The sequence below is a fragment of the Magallana gigas genome, chromosome 8, assembly GCF_963853765.1.
Source record: "Magallana gigas chromosome 8, xbMagGiga1.1, whole genome shotgun sequence".
NCBI classification, from domain to species: Eukaryota; Metazoa; Mollusca; class Bivalvia; order Ostreida; family Ostreidae; genus Magallana; species Magallana gigas.
Window position 1 is genome coordinate 4742141 of NC_088860.1, and position 18136 is coordinate 4760276.

The 18136-nt window shown below is 35.0% G+C and overlaps 3 protein-coding genes across 3 annotated transcripts; 1 reads left to right on the forward strand and 2 right to left on the reverse strand.

Annotated features, from left to right (window-relative positions):
* Positions 1–2707: 2707 nt before the first annotated feature.
* On the reverse strand, positions 2708–5562 carry LOC105330635 (transmembrane protein 26). The gene is made up of 3 exons (XM_066069231.1): positions 3971–5562; positions 3617–3770; positions 2708–3415 (listed from the first exon to the last, which is right to left on the reverse strand). Exons 1-3 carry the CDS (start codon positions 4849–4851, stop codon positions 2795–2797), a joined length of 1656 nt encoding a protein of 551 aa, XP_065925303.1. The 5' UTR covers positions 4852–5562; the 3' UTR covers positions 2708–2794.
* A 390-nt stretch (positions 5563–5952) lies between these two features.
* Positions 5953–9465, reverse strand: LOC136269435 (oxaloacetate decarboxylase, mitochondrial-like). Its single transcript, XM_011432348.4, has 3 exons — positions 9355–9465; positions 8106–8202; positions 5953–6758 (listed from the first exon to the last, which is right to left on the reverse strand). Exons 1-3 carry the CDS (start codon positions 9426–9428, stop codon positions 6270–6272), a joined length of 660 nt encoding a protein of 219 aa, XP_011430650.2. The 5' UTR covers positions 9429–9465; the 3' UTR covers positions 5953–6269.
* A 2045-nt stretch (positions 9466–11510) lies between these two features.
* Positions 11511–13182, forward strand: LOC105330588 (uncharacterized). The gene is made up of 2 exons (XM_011432351.4): positions 11511–11668; positions 12506–13182. The coding sequence occupies exons 1-2, from the start codon at positions 11566–11568 to the stop codon at positions 12892–12894; spliced, it is 492 nt and encodes a 163-aa protein (XP_011430653.2). The 5' UTR covers positions 11511–11565; the 3' UTR covers positions 12895–13182.
* The last annotated feature ends 4954 nt before the right edge of the window (positions 13183–18136 follow it).

The window sequence follows — 18136 nt, forward strand, 5'->3', positions numbered from 1 at the left end:
TCAATTCCGCATTGGTTACTTATTATCCTTACATTTTGTTTGTAGAGCGCAACATTAATTCAATTACTACCTCCAAACAGTTCAAATTAGCTACATATATGTAAACATTTCAAATGCAAATCAATGGAATGAAAAATGTGGAATCACTCCACAAAGTTTGTCCTATGTGTCCTTTTTCCCTTTCTAACTGTCTGCACCAAAAAAATGATGTTTTCTGCCACTCAATAAACTGAATTGTTACTGAAAGGCTACTAAAAGGTAACTGAGTAACATTCAGATGACTTAATGTCAGTAACAATCAATGAATTCAAAATACCCTCATTAGGCTAGAGTGGTTCCTATTATATACTTTATACATATAAATGCTTGATAGAGATCAGGATACGTTTTCGCGTGACGTTATTCGACCTTTGACTGAGCAACCAATTGACTATATCGATATGTCATTTCCATTAAATAGTCAATTGTTTTCCTAAATCATTTCTAATGCTTCTAATGTTACAATTAATAAGAAGCACAGCAGCCTTAGAACACATCGACAAGCAAAGCTGATTATTGGCTAGAAAAAATAATTACTTAAGTGAAATGCTTTGAGCGATGTCCCTTTATCATACAAGTCCCCTGACAAAAATCCGTTGTTGATAGTGAATCTTCTGTTAAAAGCTAACTTTATTTCAGACCACACTGAGTAATGCAGGCAATTTTTCGTGATTACATATGGCAGCAGATATAACAAGAGGCCCATGGGCCACATCGCTCACCTGAGGAACAATAGGTATGATAAAATCAGCTTAATGGAGTCATAATACAAACTATCTGGACAATGTACAATAATACATGTTGATCCTGTATAAATAAAATCCATTTTCCCCTGGATATTCTTATGTTTATAATCATTAGTCCCTTTTCTAACAGGACGATTTTATAGTCATATCATATGTTGAGTATTGCAGTTCTCAAAAAGATCCTTAACAATTGTTTATATATGGGATATAAACGTACATAAACTCTGAACCTTCTTGTGAGGCCAAAGAATTGTCCTAGGGCCAAAGTCTTAACAATTATAAAGAATCATCTGGCTGATTAGTTTCTGAGAAGAAGATTTTTAAAGATTTACCATATATATTCCTTTGTTAAACTTTGAACCCCCATTGTGGCCCCACCCTACCCCTGGGGATCATGATTTTTACAACTATGAATCTACACTACCTGATGATGCTTCCACACAAGTGTCAGCTTTCCTGGCTGATTAGTTTCTGAGAAGAAGATTTTTAAAGATTTACTCTATTTATTCCTATGTAAAACTTCGATCCCCCATTGTGGCCCCACCCTACCCCCGGGGGTCATGATTTTCACAACTTTGAATCTACACTACCTGAGGATGCTTCCACACAAGTGTCAGCTTTCCTGGCTGATTAGTTTCTGAGAAGAAGATTTTTAAAGATTTACTCTATATATTCCTATGTAATAAAACTTCGACACCTCATTGTGGCCCCACCCTACCCCTGGGGATCATGAATTTCACAACTATGAATTTACACTACCTGAGGATGCTTCCACACAAGTTTCAGCTTTCCTGGCTGATTAGTTTCTGAAAGGAAGATTTTTAAAGATTTACTTTATATATTCCTATGTTAAACTTCGACACCCCATTGTGGCCCAACCCTACCCCCGGGGGTCATGATTTTCACAACTGTGAATTTACACTACCTGAGGATGCTTCCACACAAGTTTCAGCTTTCCTGGTCTTATGGTTCATGAGAAGAAGATTTTTAAAGACTTACTCTATATATTCCTATGTTAAATTTCGACCCCCAATTGTGGCCCCACCCTACCCCCGGGGGTCATGATTTTCACAAATTAGAATTTACACTACCTGAGGATGCTTCCACACAAGTTTCAGCTTTCCTGGTCTTATGGTTCATGAGAAGAAGATTTTTAAAGATTTACTCTATATATTCCTATGTAAAACTTTGACCCCCCATTGTGGCCCCACCCTACACTCGAGGGTCATGATTTTCACAAATTAGAATTTACACTACCTGAGGATGCTTCCACACAAGTTTCAGCTTTCCTGGTCTTATGGTTCATGAGAAGAAGATTTTTAAAGATTTACTCTATATATTCCTATGTTAAATTTCGACCCCCCCATTGTGGCCCCACCCTACCCTCGGGGGTCATGATTTTCACAAATTAGAATTTACACTACCTGAGGATGCTTCCACACAAGTTTCAGCTTTCCTGGTCTTATGGTTCATGAGAAGAATATTTTCAAAGATTTACTCTGTATATTCCTATGTAAAACTTCGACCCCCCAATGTGGCCCCATCCTACCCCGGGGGTCATGATTTTCACAAATTAGAATCTACACTTCCAGATGATGCTTCCACACAAGTTTCAGCTTTCCTGGTCTTATGGTTCATGAGAAGAAGATTTTTGAAAATTTCTCGAAAATTTTCATAAATTCCTAATTATCTCCCTTTGCAAAAGGGCGTGATCCTTAATTTTCACAAATTTAAATCCCCTTAGGCTAAGGATGCTTTGTGCCAAGTTTGGTTGAAATTGGCCCAGTGGTTCTTGAGAAGATGTTGAAAATGTGAAAAGTTTACAGACAGACGGACAGACGGACGGACAGACAGACAGACGGACGACAGACAAAATGTGATCAGAATAGCTCACTTGAGCTTTCAGCTCGGTGAGCTAAAAACGTACATATAGAATAATACAAGGATGGTAATAATTTCATACAATGATATTTTGTGCGTATATTTTAGGTTTGATAACTACACTGACATCAAACATTATGCCTATGTGCGTGTTTACGATGTGCAATCTCTCTCAGGGCCTCCTTCTTTTCCCTGCCTCTATTTCTGAACTTGATGCAAATAATAAACAATCTATACAACAATAAAACCAACATTAGAATGTTTTTGCAAGTAAAGAATATGATGCCGTAACTAACGACCTTATAAACGATGATGGCGTACAGCCTAAGCGCGCAGTAAGGACCGTCCATTAACAGGAACGAGATCAAGAGACTAAGAATCTCGATCCCGAATGTTGCGCGCTTCTCTTTAACACTGTGGTATTTATCTTCTGTCGTTCCAAGTCGAATCTTTTTTGGGCTCTTCGCTGCAGTAAGAACGAAAGTAAATTGCAGCAAACTAACGGACCACACCGTAAGTGTTGCGAATTTAAGCGGAGAATTTGTACGAAACTGGGGCTCATCAAATACCACGAATAGCTCCATCACATCTGAACCCGATCCGATAAAAATGAAAAGTAACTGAGATAGTTCTTCCCTTGAGAGCACGCCTAGAGGTAAAAGCATTCGTCCCACAACCAGAACGAATAACAAAATCTGCTCCAAGATGGCCACCCATGTATCCGGATCGAGGTAAATAGGAATTTGTACCTAAAGGATATTAATCAAAATATTCATGAAAAACATATTTTTGGAAAAGAAATCTGTTTATTGTGTTATTGTGAAAAGAAACACTACATTACATTGTTAGCCCACTTTCTACATATTAAGAACTTGAATCATTTTCTCCATGTATCGTTGTAAACCTGTACATTTTCAATAAATATCAAACATGTAGGTAGTAAACTATACCCCTTCGATTGATGACAGGGCCTCCTGCAAGGAATCAGTCAAGTTGGAGACGTTTCCAGACATGGCTTCATTGTACCGGTCTAATTTATCAATCTGTAGAAACCAGAGCGCGGGAACTGTTCCTCCCAGGTAAATTACGAAACACGGACAAATCCTAAACAATGCATACTTTATTGTAAACAAACTTAATCCATTGAAAAAATAACAAACATGCAGTTATTTCACAGATAAAATGTAGATTGCTAGCCCTACCATCGTATACAATGTTTTGAATAAACCTGATTCATTAAACCAATAAAACTCATCATCATTCAATCATTTCACAGAGAGATGTTTATATTGAGATATTCTTACCATTTAGGATCTCTACCCTGGCGTTTCACTATGGTGTAAATCGTTTCGATGACCAGGACAACGTTGGTGAGAGCAAGGCACCAGTACAGTTCATCCTTCTTCACATCAACAGCTCTCCACACACAGAGGAAACTATGGCACACCAGCAGCAGACGAACAAATATCGCCTGGATAATGTCGCGTGTCACGTGGTGCCACTTGCTCTCATCCTCCTCACTTTGTGACGCGTTGCTGTTGTATCTTTTGATTGGTCCCTGTTTCTGTCGATCCACCAGGACCTGGGGTTTCCGGTTCCGGATTATTCCCTGTGTGTACGGATCAGGGCGAATGGCTTGGTGTGGATTGAACGTCACCGTCTTGTAAGGCAGTTCTTGGAACAAAGGCCCCCATACATAGTCCTTACTGATAGCTATTCCGTCCGCACTTCCTTTCAGTGGTTGCTTCCTTTGAACGACGGCGTTTGAGGAATTTCGGGACAAGACGGGTGGGTCTTTGATTTTATTTAAACTATTTCCATTTGTTTGTTTTTGTTCTTTTACCTGTTCCAAAGTTTGATTATCCTCTGATTTTGCCGGTGTTAAATTTTCAGGTATGACATTACCTTCACTTTGGGCTGGTTGTCTTTCACATACCAAGGTGGATTCCTTATTGTTTTCTTTCACTAAAGGCTTGTCTTTGTCACCAGTTTTTACATCTGCAAACCGATCATCTTTTGATGTTTCCTCCGCAGAATCTTCAAAATTTAGGTTTTCCAAAAATCCAATTTCTAAGTCCGAGTTCTCATCTTCGTTTGTTTCAAAGGCCGTATTGCTGATTCCGTCATTTTGACCGATCGGATCTTGTGTTAGTATCACAAGGTTTTCCGAAGATACATTGGACATTTCTACAGGTGTATAGAATGGACACAGACCGCTATACAAACACTCTCGACTGAGGCTCACACCCGATTTGCCGTTTGGAGGGTTATCAAGACAAGCCCACGCAATTTAAGGGGGTATTTAAATGAGAAAATACTGGTTGACACCATTTAGCGAGTCCGAAATCGCACTATTATTTGTTGCATAATAATAGTAATATGATTTAAAAAAAACCTGCAGATAATGATTTAAAGATAGAAAAATGTCACAAAACTAGTTTTCAAAAATTTTTATATTTCTACACGTCGATAACGAGAGCATGGCTTGATTTGGTAGAGAATGAAGGCTTTTGTTATCGGGAGTTTGGGAGATTCGGGGCTTGTTTGCATTGCTGTTGTCAGCCCCCTCAATTAAATTTAAAAACAACTTGCGATGAGAACCCAATATTTCGAAAGATGAATGAAAGTTTAATTTTATCCGAGTCGCCGAGGAATTCTCTTGTTGAAGTACCAACCTACCCGACGGAATAATGAAGAACTTTGTTGAAGCCCGGTAATACAGTGGGAGAGATGATAAACGCATTAACGTGAACTCCTTGTTTGTTTAACATGACAACCAGATGCATTAATATGATTGATGAGTAACATTAAATTTGTAATTTCATTAAATTATAAAGTTCTTTAAAAAAGATGAGGAATGTTATTAAATAGACAAGACTAGATGATTACTCCATCTTTCACAGTATTACCAAAATCCTTTTTCTTTTCGCTATTTTGATTTTACTTGTGATAAATTAAACTGTATTGAAAGAAATGGGAATTAAGAAATAAATTTTATAATTTTACGCGCATTTTGATGAAAAAGTTTTCGGTCAATTTTTTATTTGATACGTCGATCAAGAAAAAAAAATGAATTGGCTTTGATAACAAATGTAGGTAATGTAACTAAATCGGCGCGTATGAATTAAAAACAATAACAGCAACAATATACAAAATGGATGCGCCTTCAGCTGACGCAGCCAAAGCTATTGAGTTGAGTTTTATTGATTAAACAAAAATAGAAAGTTGAAATCTGAACCGACTGAATTGAAAACGAAAAGAAAATACATGCGATCACATATCATATTATTCACTGTGTTTATTTTCAGAATTGTTTAAATCAGAACAGTAGACAAAAGTAGATCCTGAAAATTTTTATTGTTGCAAGTATCAAAGACAATCTTTGACCAATCTGAGGTGCCAATATCTCATTGAACGAGTGAATATTAAATGGTAGCATTATATCCAGTCAAAAGTATTTAAATAAATAACACAACTGAAACTATATATGAATTAATGAGTTTATCTTACGCATGTTACGATATATTATTCGATACTTTATATACAAAAACGTGTTATAGTTTTATCTTATTGATCATACTATATGCTTATTGATTTAACATTTTAATGAGCAATTACAGGGAACTTAATGTTCATAATATCAGCAAGTCCTGCTTCAATTATCTCCCCTGGCTCCACCGGACCCGCACCGGCTGGGGAACCTGTGATTATGACGTCACCCTCTTCCAGAGTGATGTAACTGCTGATGTAACTGATCACGTGTGGAACGCTAAAAATCATGTCGCTTGTGCTGCTCTTCTGTTTTATGATTCCATTTACTTTGAGCCAGAGTTCGATATCACTGTAGTTTTTGACTTTTTCTTTTGGAATGAAATCACTAACTGGACACGCCGTATCAAACCCTTTCGACAGACACCAAGGATGACCCTTAGCTTTCGCCCCTCTTTGAAAATCTTGTGCAGTCATATCCAGAACGAGGCAATACCCTCCTATGTAGTCATCAATTTCCTGTTCCCGGACTTTAGAGCATCGACGACCAATGATCACTCCGAGTTCTACCTCGAAAAACAGTGTTTTACAACCCATAGGAATCTGTATGGAACAATACCAAAAAAAATTGCGATTCAACGAGATTAAGCATCATCAGTGGTATCCGTATTCATAAAGAACATTTGCTTGATATTTGGGCATTAGAGATTTGAAGATATTGCATAGTTAGAATCTACATGTACATGATAGGTATATTTAAACAATAATTATTAAAATTATTTAATTGGTGATTCATGCGGAATATGGAGGTTGCGACATTCATGATCCTCAGAAATCACCAAAGAAAGCATTTTGCTGTTTATATTTACATTTTTCTTTTAACAAATTAACGAATTGGTGGAAAGGGTTAGTAAAAGTAACTAAATTATTGTTAATGTACAGTAGTGCGTAATGTAAAAGAATTAACCAAGTCGTCTTATATGTAAATTCAAGTCTAACGTCATCATGATGATTTTGTGCTGTCCGTGATTTTTCTTTAGTTGCTGAAGGTTTCGACCGATCGATAAACTGGTTAGAAATGGATCGTGTAGATTTTGGAACTGTCAGTTTCTATATAGCTATGAATCACAATTGGGTTTTTTTTTTAGAAAAAGAGGAGAAATTACTCCATTCATGTTTAATACATAATTGTATTTCTTTTTCGATATCGTAAACATTGCCATGTATAGATATTGATACAATTAATATCGACATAACATCGAACGATATTGCAACGATATCGATTTCACATTGCCGACACTGTCAATATTTTTTGACGTTAACATCGTCGATACCGCAATGTCGACAATTTTTAATCGGTATTAAATCTGCATCGTCGACATTGCCGAAGTTTCTTTGACGTTAACGTCGTCGACATTGTCGTCGTCGCAATGTATACAATGTTGAACTGATGTTGAGTTAACGCTGTTTACATCACTTTAAAGTTACATCGTAGACATTGAAAAAAGGTACGATATAAACACGATGTCGATCAACATTGCGATATCGACGATCATGGATGTAAACAAAAAAGAAGGCACACAATGTAGACACAATGTCAACTTGATGTGGGTCAACATTGCGATGTTGACAATGTGGACGATGTAAATAGGATATAGGGATACGCTTCAAATGCTTATACGATATTAACATAATGTGACTCGATGTTGGCCAATATTGATAAAACATCGTGCATCGGACAACACTCAAATTACTCGAGTACTCTGTAGATGTAAAAATAATGTACAGTGTAATATTCTAATACTGAATTACCTCAATGTTGTAAAACTAAATGTGGATTATGCACAAGGTACTTTGTATTCTAAACATATAATACCCTAATGTTGTGAACCGTTAAAAACACATAGTGTAAATTAATGTACACATGCAGATATCACACTGCTCATGTACCTTTATAGACTGGCCCTCTGTAATGTAGGAGGTAGTCGGCTTCATGAAGACAATCGGTTTTTCCGGGATGGGATTTCCCTGCTCCGCAGCTAGGGCCCTAACAAAAAAAATAACCAAATCAATGTCTGATGCTTATACATGTAGCTAGGTGAACCTAAGCTTGAAGACTCAGGGGAGGTTCAAGGATTTAAAGTTAGAGGGGTGCAAGTTTAAGGAAGGGGGTCTGGGGGTCGCCTTGAAAGTGAAACGATTGTTTGCAATCTTTAAAGGTTGGAGATTCAAGACATGCAGCAATCCCATCAAAAACTTCTGCCTTGCAGAAATATAAAAAAAAAACATATGGGGGTCCAGGGGCAAAGCCACAGGAAGCTCATGGATTTCAGTGACTTTGTAGGGTTAAACTTAGTCTTCATATTTAGACTTTTTTATACTCGTAATTGTACTTTTAAAAAAGCAATAAAATTATTTATAACTTCAAAGGTTCGTAGATTTAAGACTTGCAGAATTCCCATGAAAACCATCTGCCTTGAAGAAATATAAGAACCATTTCCGTTTAATTTTTTTCTCTTACATATGGCTGTAATTTAATCAGTTTTAAAAATATTCACGATGCCAGCTTATATCATAAAAACGTGGGGAAATCGTTAAAAACACAATCTATATAGTATAAACAATTACTTAAAAGTAGGTGACTGGTCACTTTTGAACCCAGGGAGGGCGTAACTAAAATGGGCTTTCTATGTACGTTACACCATTGAACACACGGGTTTTCCTTGTAATACTCCGTTGAAATTAGTCCAATGACAATGTAGAGAAATCCCATGAGTTTCCAAAAAGTTGACAATTGAGACTCGCAATTGTCTATTTTTTTTTTATCCAGAAGGAGTATGATTTAACTTTATTTTGACAATTTTAGGGGGCGCGCCCCGGGTGAGCCTCCCCCAACCCTTTGAATCCGCCACTGAGACTTTATTTATATAAACACAGGTCCACTTTACTAGTAATTAAATTGCAATAAGAAATCAATGGCTATACATGTATAATGATTTTATTCGTTCTAATTTCAAAGTTATTCTAAATGATAAGGAGAAAAACGCCTTGCAACCAACGTGGTACTTAATCATCTACAACAACTTGGAAGAGTTATCGTTCTTTTATTTACAGAAAATAATTATGCGTCTTTTCAAACTTACACTTTATTGATTAAGTTAAGTTGCGCTCTGGATGCACTGGAAACTTGATTTGTTACCTGTAGTTTCGCCCTACTGCCATTATTTTTTTCCCCAAAGACCTGAAATTTCTGAGTCGGTCATCGGATGCCATTACGATCTGAATACTGACCTAGATTTCACGGATCTATTGACAGGCATGGATCTAAATATTTTCACTCGTCAAAAAAGATTTACAATATATGTAAATGTTAAAAATATACATTACAAATAAACTTTGTGTTTCGTGCTCTCAATTAAAGGATGAATTTCAATCAAATGATAACAAATGTCACTCTTGGCGATTATTTACCCTGTGCTGGATAAAAATGCCAACGCCAATTATGCAAGGTGGCTGTTTGCACCCGCTAAAAATGCAGTTTCGTGATAGACCATTGTTTAGCGAATATACCGGTAAAACCAGTTTTGTTTTAGTGTGTCTTACATGACAGGTGAGCTATTTACCTTTGAAAATTAATATTCCACAGAAAAATAATAATTCTCATTATGATAAGTGAAATAATTTTTCTACAGGATATATTGAATATCCTGTAGGATTTTCTAAAAAAACAAACAAAAAAAAACAAAAACTATGAGAATTATATTTCCGATAGGAGAAAAGCATTTCCTGCAGGAATTTGATTCAGACAGGTAGTTTTCCTATAGGAATTAAAATTTCCTATCGGATGTTAAAACCCTATAAGAGTTTTTGATCAAATCCTATCGGAATTCAAATTCATATTAGAAGTTCTTTTATTTATTAGGGAAGAAAATTCCAAATATATTATAGGAAATTTGTTTTACCAATACATGTTGGAAAAATTATTTTCCCCATAGGAATTTAGTTTTTAAAGGTTAATATACCACCTGACAGGTGAGATACATTAATAAAAAAAGATGGTTATAAACTCTTTAAGCAATGGTCCATCATATGACATATTTGAATTTCTTTCGAAATACACTGTATACATGAAACTTAGACGGGTGCTAAGGTGCGACCTTGGCACTGGCATAATTATCCGGCACAGTGTTTATTACAAATTCTTCTTATCTCCCTCCCTTATTTTAAGGGTAATTTTATTTGATTTATCGTAAATTTATAAATATTTTTGTTTAACATTTGAGGAAATGATTTAATAAAGATAGTTTTCATTGAAAATTACAGTCAGTCATAGGTGTACATGCTGGTTGCAATTGGGAAGGAGGGATGGCAGCGTCCCGCCAACTATTGAAAAAGATAATTTACATAAATTAACATATGAAAATCATATTTCGAAGGAACTACCCCCCCCCCTTCAACTTTTTAGGGAGTGTGATTAAAAATACATGTAGTAAAAATTACCAAAATGAACTAAACCCCCCCCCCCCCATATTTACCCCACGGATACGATTTTGTTGATTGGTTTTTAAACAAAAATACATGTACATATAGAGAAAATATGAACACGTTAAAGGATAAAAACTTTTCATTGTTAATATAGAGCACAGTATTTTCAAAAGATGCGTATACTAAACGCCAGAATTGGTTGCCGTTGCCTGGTGCATTAATCATGTCTTTCCTGTTTTTTGTTCTTGCCAATAAAAATAATATTGATCATCACTCTGATCATCAAATATTCATCAAAAACTGATATGTTTTCTAACCTTCATTATTCATGATTGACGGATATCCAATATCTAAAAGATGTAATAAAGTGAGAAAATCCTATATTTTGCCTATCAACTATTAAGGAACTCCAAAGGCTTCTGAAAACAAAAATAATTATTTTATTTCAATAGCACGACCAAAACGTCTAATTAACAACCAAATAGCGAAATACACTTAAAAATCGGACTTAAGACTAAGACTTAGCCACCATAGATTGTACACATATAAACAGTAAAAGCAATGGAGCGTACATACATGTAGTACGTGTTGCTAAACCACATTCTTTTTATCGAATGCGCAAATGAGCCCTGCCCGGTTGCAAGCAACGAATAATCCTTTCTATTAAAACAAATGAACACGATGTCGAGAATTAGTCTAACGTTTTTGATTTTCACATTGATTTTTGTTTTGTTTACCATCGAAATTAAATATGTACATAACATATAACCCAAATCCATAACGACTCAGTAACTAAACCAGTACGAATAAGGCATGCGTATCGCATTGCTCACCTGAGCAGCAATTTAAAACAGCTGAAATTAATTACCAATTGTAAAACTCGGGCGAGCTAAAATTATTAGAACAGGTGCGCAGTCAATGTTGCATGAGTTTGAATGCGTGTGTGTATACCTGTATATCAACGGGTGGTGAGACTCGCACACCTGTACAAAAGATGGGGAGAGTAGTGTCCTATTTGCTTTGGGCCGGTAAGTACCAAATCAAGTTTATTGTAGGGAATAGTGATAGAGTAAACTGTACTGTAACATGTATAAATGTAAGGGACCAAATATCATCGATAAACTATAAGTAAAATATCAGTTGTGTTTCAAGTTAATAGATAAAAAAAACTATCTTTAGATTTTACCGGTATGTAAATGATTTTTTTTTGGCTATAATTTAATTTAGAATTTTGTTTTGTTTTCTTTCTTGAATCCTGGTAATCATGTTTTCAAATTAAACAAAACTCAACATTGAATCTGCACTCAGGTTAAGAGTTGTTGCTTTGCTCCTCAAATTTCATTGATATATTTCTTGCAACAGAATTCCCCAACAAATATTACTTTCATGTATTTCACTGTGAATTTCAATTAAATTTATCAATTTTTTTGCATAATTTACATGTATCGGATTTAGAGCTTGTATGACGAGCGACTAGTAAGATTCTAGGCACTAAGTGACTTACATGTACATCAAAGATAGTACTAGTAGTCTGTTGTTTAAACGACACAATAAACAGTAGGGCCCCCGATCATTAGTTTTCAATAATAGTCAAACCTCTGGTAACGACAGGGCGGGGTTTCAAACAAACTTTGGAATATTACTGAGTTATGCATTGCGCATCATACATGTATGGTTAGGTTTCTAATCTCAGTGATGATGACACTGTAAACAAGGTACTGAGCTGGAAAAAATCAAAGAAATATCAACTGTTTATACATGTATAAAGCTCAGGATATTCTATAGTACATGTAAGCAAGATAGTGTACCGTGTATAGGACTAAAGAAATAATCAGATTCTAAATCAAGGTCACTCTTTTTTACAGTTATCAGCCAATTACTGACAACAAGCTGCAGTCAATCGTCAGCAACAGCACAACCGGAAGAGGAGATGTGCCCCTGCGATTGCGACTACATGGACCGGATCGATCACTTCAAGAACGCGTCTAACTCGTACGTCAACAAGACGCAGGAAGAGCTGGTCCAGATCCTTCAGAAGAAGCTGGACGAGGTCAAGGAGCAGCTCAAAGTCCAAATGACCGACATCCCCGTCGTCAAGGCGCGCAAAGTCAGCGCCACGGACGCCCGTCCGTCCGCTAAGAACGTGGGGTTGATAGGCGTGGGGTTCCTGGTGTTTGTGTTTGGGGGAATCCTGGTCCTGGACTTGTTGTCCCTTCCCGGCTTCTTAAGGAGAGTGAAGGCAAATCTGTGTTAGAAGAACACAAATCAGATCTTTATGTATTTATCATGTTGTGTTTGTTCAGTGCTTTTTAAATGGTTGTTTATGCCGCGAACATTGTCGATATTAAAAAGAATTACTGCTAGTCCTCTCATTTTGCATTTAGAATAATTTGGTAAATATTTTTTTTTCATTATTTAGCGTTTAGAAATATATTGTATTATTTTTTAATTGTCTGTTAAATCAAAAACTATAACATTTTTATCTGAATAATTTTTTGTGCGTAACCTTAAAAGGGAATAAACAAACGGATGTCTTTCTGTATTTGGTGTCTCTGATGAATGTACATCAGGTTAATCTGTGTTCTTTAGCAATTCTTTTCCATTGATATTAAAGTTTAATGTTACCTCCTGGTGTTTTAATCCCAGAAAAATCGTAAATTTTGAATTAACTAAGTTAAAAACAATACAATATGACAAATTTTTAAGTTTTGTATTTGTACCAAGTAAATTCAACATCTACATTACGTCAGTTCGTTTATTTAATGTTTTGCTGAGTGCAATGTCGCCACCTTCATAATTCACATGGATCACCAAAGAAAGCATTTCATTGTTTGAATAAAATCTAACCTGATACGAAAGACTCGCTTTCTGCCGTACATCACCGGGTGTATTGTTAAATTCGGAAAAACAATATCAATATTTAAAACCACTCCGTTTCAAAACTTTATTCGGTATTGATTAATATACTTGGCAATGTTATCAAGAATCAATACTTGGCGTTCCTTTAATCGAAACCGATTTTTAAATCATAAGTGTTTAATATAGTTGGCATAACACTGATCTGAAGCCTCTTAAGGTCTGAACAGTTTTTGTTTTCCATTGAACTTAACAAAAATTTGAAACATCATAATTTAAGCAAAACTTATGCAAAAGAAATTTTCATTTAGAGCATCACTGAAAAAAGACGACGGGAGGATTTCTTTTAGAGCTGATGATAATAGTTCAAGTCATCCGATTCCAATGCAAAGAGAGCCTCTGTAGAAAGTTTGTATGTGACCTCAGACGATTGGTGAAATTTAAATAGAGATCGGCTTGTGATAGTGAACAATGATCGGTCTCACACATAATACAGATAATGAAAAATTGATGCCCCAGCATCTCTTTTATTTTCCAGCATTCTTTAAGGTCCAAGAAAAATCATAAAATCATATAGATGTGCTGTCAATATTCTATTCTAAACTGACTTGTATAGTATGGATATATCCATAAATAATTCTCTTGATCAGAATTAAAATTTACAAGAATAACCACTTTAATGCTGTGATAATTCAGTAGTTATCGATGGAAAAATAGAAATGAGTAGAAAAAAGGGAAATAATACCTTATGCAATAGACAGACGTTAAACAGATCAGTCCAGAAATTCTGTCAGACATCTTTAACTTCTAAATAAAAATCTTCCTATCGATATACATTTCTCACACAATATATACAAGTTTATTATACCTTTGTGTAGTTTTCTAAGTTAAATTACGACGAATGATCTTGCTCTTTTATCAGAACAACGTTTATCATGAAATAGTTTATTGTTCCTCGCTCTTTTTTAAAAAAAAAAAATATATTTTTCAAATTCAAACATACGAAGTCTCTATTAAGACAATGACAATATTTTTTCTATATATATTTTTAATCAATTTTTCCATACCACAGTCATTCACGCACTCATTCATAAACCAAAGTCTCTCACTCTTGATGTGCACTAGGCCATCGATCTCCCGTTATTTAGATGGCTACGTCCGATAACTCGAACTTGAATACGAAATACCCCAATAAATACTAGCATAGCTTTCCTCGTAAAAGTAGAATACCTGTACGTCTTTTTACTGGTTTGTGAGAAAAAAGAAGTTTACATTCCTTAGAATATATATCCGTGTAAGTAAAATCATACCCTAATGCTTATTTTTTTTTAGTTGATAATATTTAATGTTTGTACAATGTAACTGTCATATTTTTATGACGAAGTAATTTAATTGGTTTGAATTTGAGATAAGGGTTTATGTTAAAACACCAAGAGATTTTTTAGCATGAGAATAACTATTGTTTGGTCAGCTTGTTTCTCCACTATCAGTGTACTTTGTTTATTCCTATTTTTCGTTCTTTTACGTTTGCTCCCGTTTGCTGAATGTAACAGGTTTGGGAAGAAAAGATAGGTAGGGGACCTTTTACATATGTCTATTTGAAAAAACGAACATAATACTGGACTGTATATTTGATTGTCCCCTCCCCGTTATCCAAGTCAGTGAATCGTATTTATTAGTGGTTATAGATCCTCATATTACCAACCAATTAAAAATCGAACACCAAAATTTGTGATTCATACACATGTAAATATTTTTTTGAAATTGCGTTTATGTGTCCTGATAAAAAAAATATTTTTTTCAAAGTGTCTGAATTGGTTTTAAATTTAATGCACTTTGAAAAATTGCTTGATTTTTTTTTTCAAAGTGCGTTGCCATACTGCCGTCTCCGATGGACAATTAACGTGGCCACGTACCCCTTTACCTCGAATTTAGTACCTCGACGATTTTTTCATTCAATTCACCTTAGCCAAAGCACAAGCGATCGAGCTTTCCTGTTAATATTTTGTCGGGCGTCCGTCTGCCCCTGTGTAATTTTTTTATCACATTTTCGACTTCTTCCCCAGAACGACTGAGCTCGTTTCAACAAAACTGGACACGAATCATCCATATGTAAAGGGCTCTAAAGTTGTTTATTTTAAGGAATAGCCTCTTTTTACGGGCATATATTTCGGAAAGAATGAAAATAGAGTGTGGTGTATTAAAAACCTTCTTCTTTAGAACCTATTGTTTGTCATATCCACACTTTTAAATAAGATTTTTTATAATCTGCTTAAAAACTGACGTTATGTGATCAGATAGGGGATGAGGCGAATCAGACCCCTTCTTTGTTCAATAGCTTTTTTTTATGGCCGATGTCGTCCCATCTTTGACACTTTTGTTAAGTCCCGTTATTATAATGAATAGATAAGTATGCCAAATACTATGTATGAAACTGTTCATTTAGGTTGTCTTTTGTAATGCAAGTGAACATTATGTAATAATGGCATAATTTGCTTTGACATTTATTCATTAAATAAAAGACCATCATTAATCAAACTGGTATATCTAGATGGACATCACGCATTAAATCACTATTTCAGTCTATGAATCTGTTACATATTTATGATAATTTATCAGTCTGTGATGTTAATGAATTTGAAAACAAACTGTTACTTATGAAAATGAATGGTTAGGAAAAATAAACCAACTACCAAAATTGCGATTGTATAAAAGCATCAAAACAAATTTTAAAACTGAAAATTATCTTGAAATGAACATTTCAAAATTCAGAAGTGGGATACTTCCAATTAGAATTGAAACAGGGCGATATAAGGGGGAACTACTCAATGAAAGAATTTGTAATTTTTGTGTATCAAATGAAATAGAAGACGAGAGTCATTTTCTGTTGAATTGTGCAATGTATTCTGATTTTAGAAGGGAATTATTTAATAATGTAAGATATAATCCAACACTAGTAATGTCAAATCTAGACTGTATTATTTTTCTTCTGTCAAATTTTCCGAGACAAACTTCTAAGTATTTTCTTGAATCTTACCTTTACAGACAATCATTATTGTATAAAAAAAACCGCAATGCGTAGTATATGTATGTGTATATATGTAATAATTGTATTTGCAGTGACATATAGGCCCATTGGGCCGGGTGTTTCATTATTTTGTATAACATTTTGTAATTTGTTATAACACATGTCACTATACTAAATTATTTACTTACTTACTTATTGGTTCTTATATATATTTTAAGGCAGTATATTTGTGTGTCTAACAAAAGACCACCTTAACAAGTTTCTATGAAATAACTAGAATTGTTTCCTTCAAGAAGAATCTTAGGACTGTGTTTTGTTAAATAAATATAGAAGATGCATATTTCAACTAAATTTGGCACAAAACAAATGAAAGGGGTTTACGTTTGTTCAAATTAAGGGTCAAACCTTCTTCCCAAAGGAGAAATAAGAAAATAATGACAATAGGTTAGAGTGTATCAAAATTTTTCTTAAGAACCAAACAGCTAGTGATATCATATAAGTCTCCTTGTACATGTAACATGGACGTACCAAAATAGAATGGAGGTCTTTTAAAGTTAAGACAATTTGTATTCTTTCGTGTCATTAAAAGATCACATTTGAGGGCTGAGGTTCTAATTTTAGAATTTGTAAGAAACAGAAATATTACATATTACTTGAAAGCATAACAAGGCCCTAGCTTAAATTTTGAAATTCAGAGATAACAGGCTTTTTTTTTGGGGGGGGGGGGGGGCAAACATGGTGGCCTTTTATGAGTAAATTCATCAGCGTTAAGAAGGATGGAAAAAGTTTGTTTTTTATTTTGATTTGGTAAATGTAATTGGACCAGAGCTAGGACAGTTGACCATTGTTGCTCAAAAGAGTGATGTGACCTATTAGTGTCTTAATCGTAAAATTGTATCCAAGAAAATAACTGCATGCCCACAAACCTGATGGAACCCGTAAAAAAATCATTTATGGATTTTACAGTATACCAGTACATTGTGTATATACTCTCAATCTGATTAAAACCACCCCTTCTCCTTATAGCTGCTAGGCTCCCTGACGAGGGTAAGGAGAACGGGGCTGATGTAAACTACACGTCAGTTTGGAACCAATAAACGACATCACTTCCCAGTGCCACCTCCAAATTAGTATCTAAAAACCACAAATAGTTCAACTTAAACTCTGCATAAAATTTAGATCAGTGCAATGTGTCCGTTCAAGGACCAAGCACACAAACAATAGTCGTACGTTTAGACTGAAAAACAATATAATGGCGTTTTCGTATTTAACTTGTACTAGTAATTTTAATGGTTAATCAGTTTCGACGGCAGTGCGGTCATAAATGCTAGGAGAAGTAAGATCCTAACTTTGATGTACTTTTCAAACTTTTCATTTCATAATATTTTGCGATGTGTTGAATACATGAATGTTAAAGATCTGTCGGTCCTCTTTCTGTGCATGCTTTGTCTTCATGAATAAAAGATATACTTAATCGTAGTACCAAATGAATAAAGACTAGTGTGATTGAATTATTTTCTCCTTCCTTTAAACATTCCTTGTATATCAGAGAGAAATTTTTTACAAACCTTCTTTAAGAAGTTCAATCATAACTTCATTAATTAATTCAGCA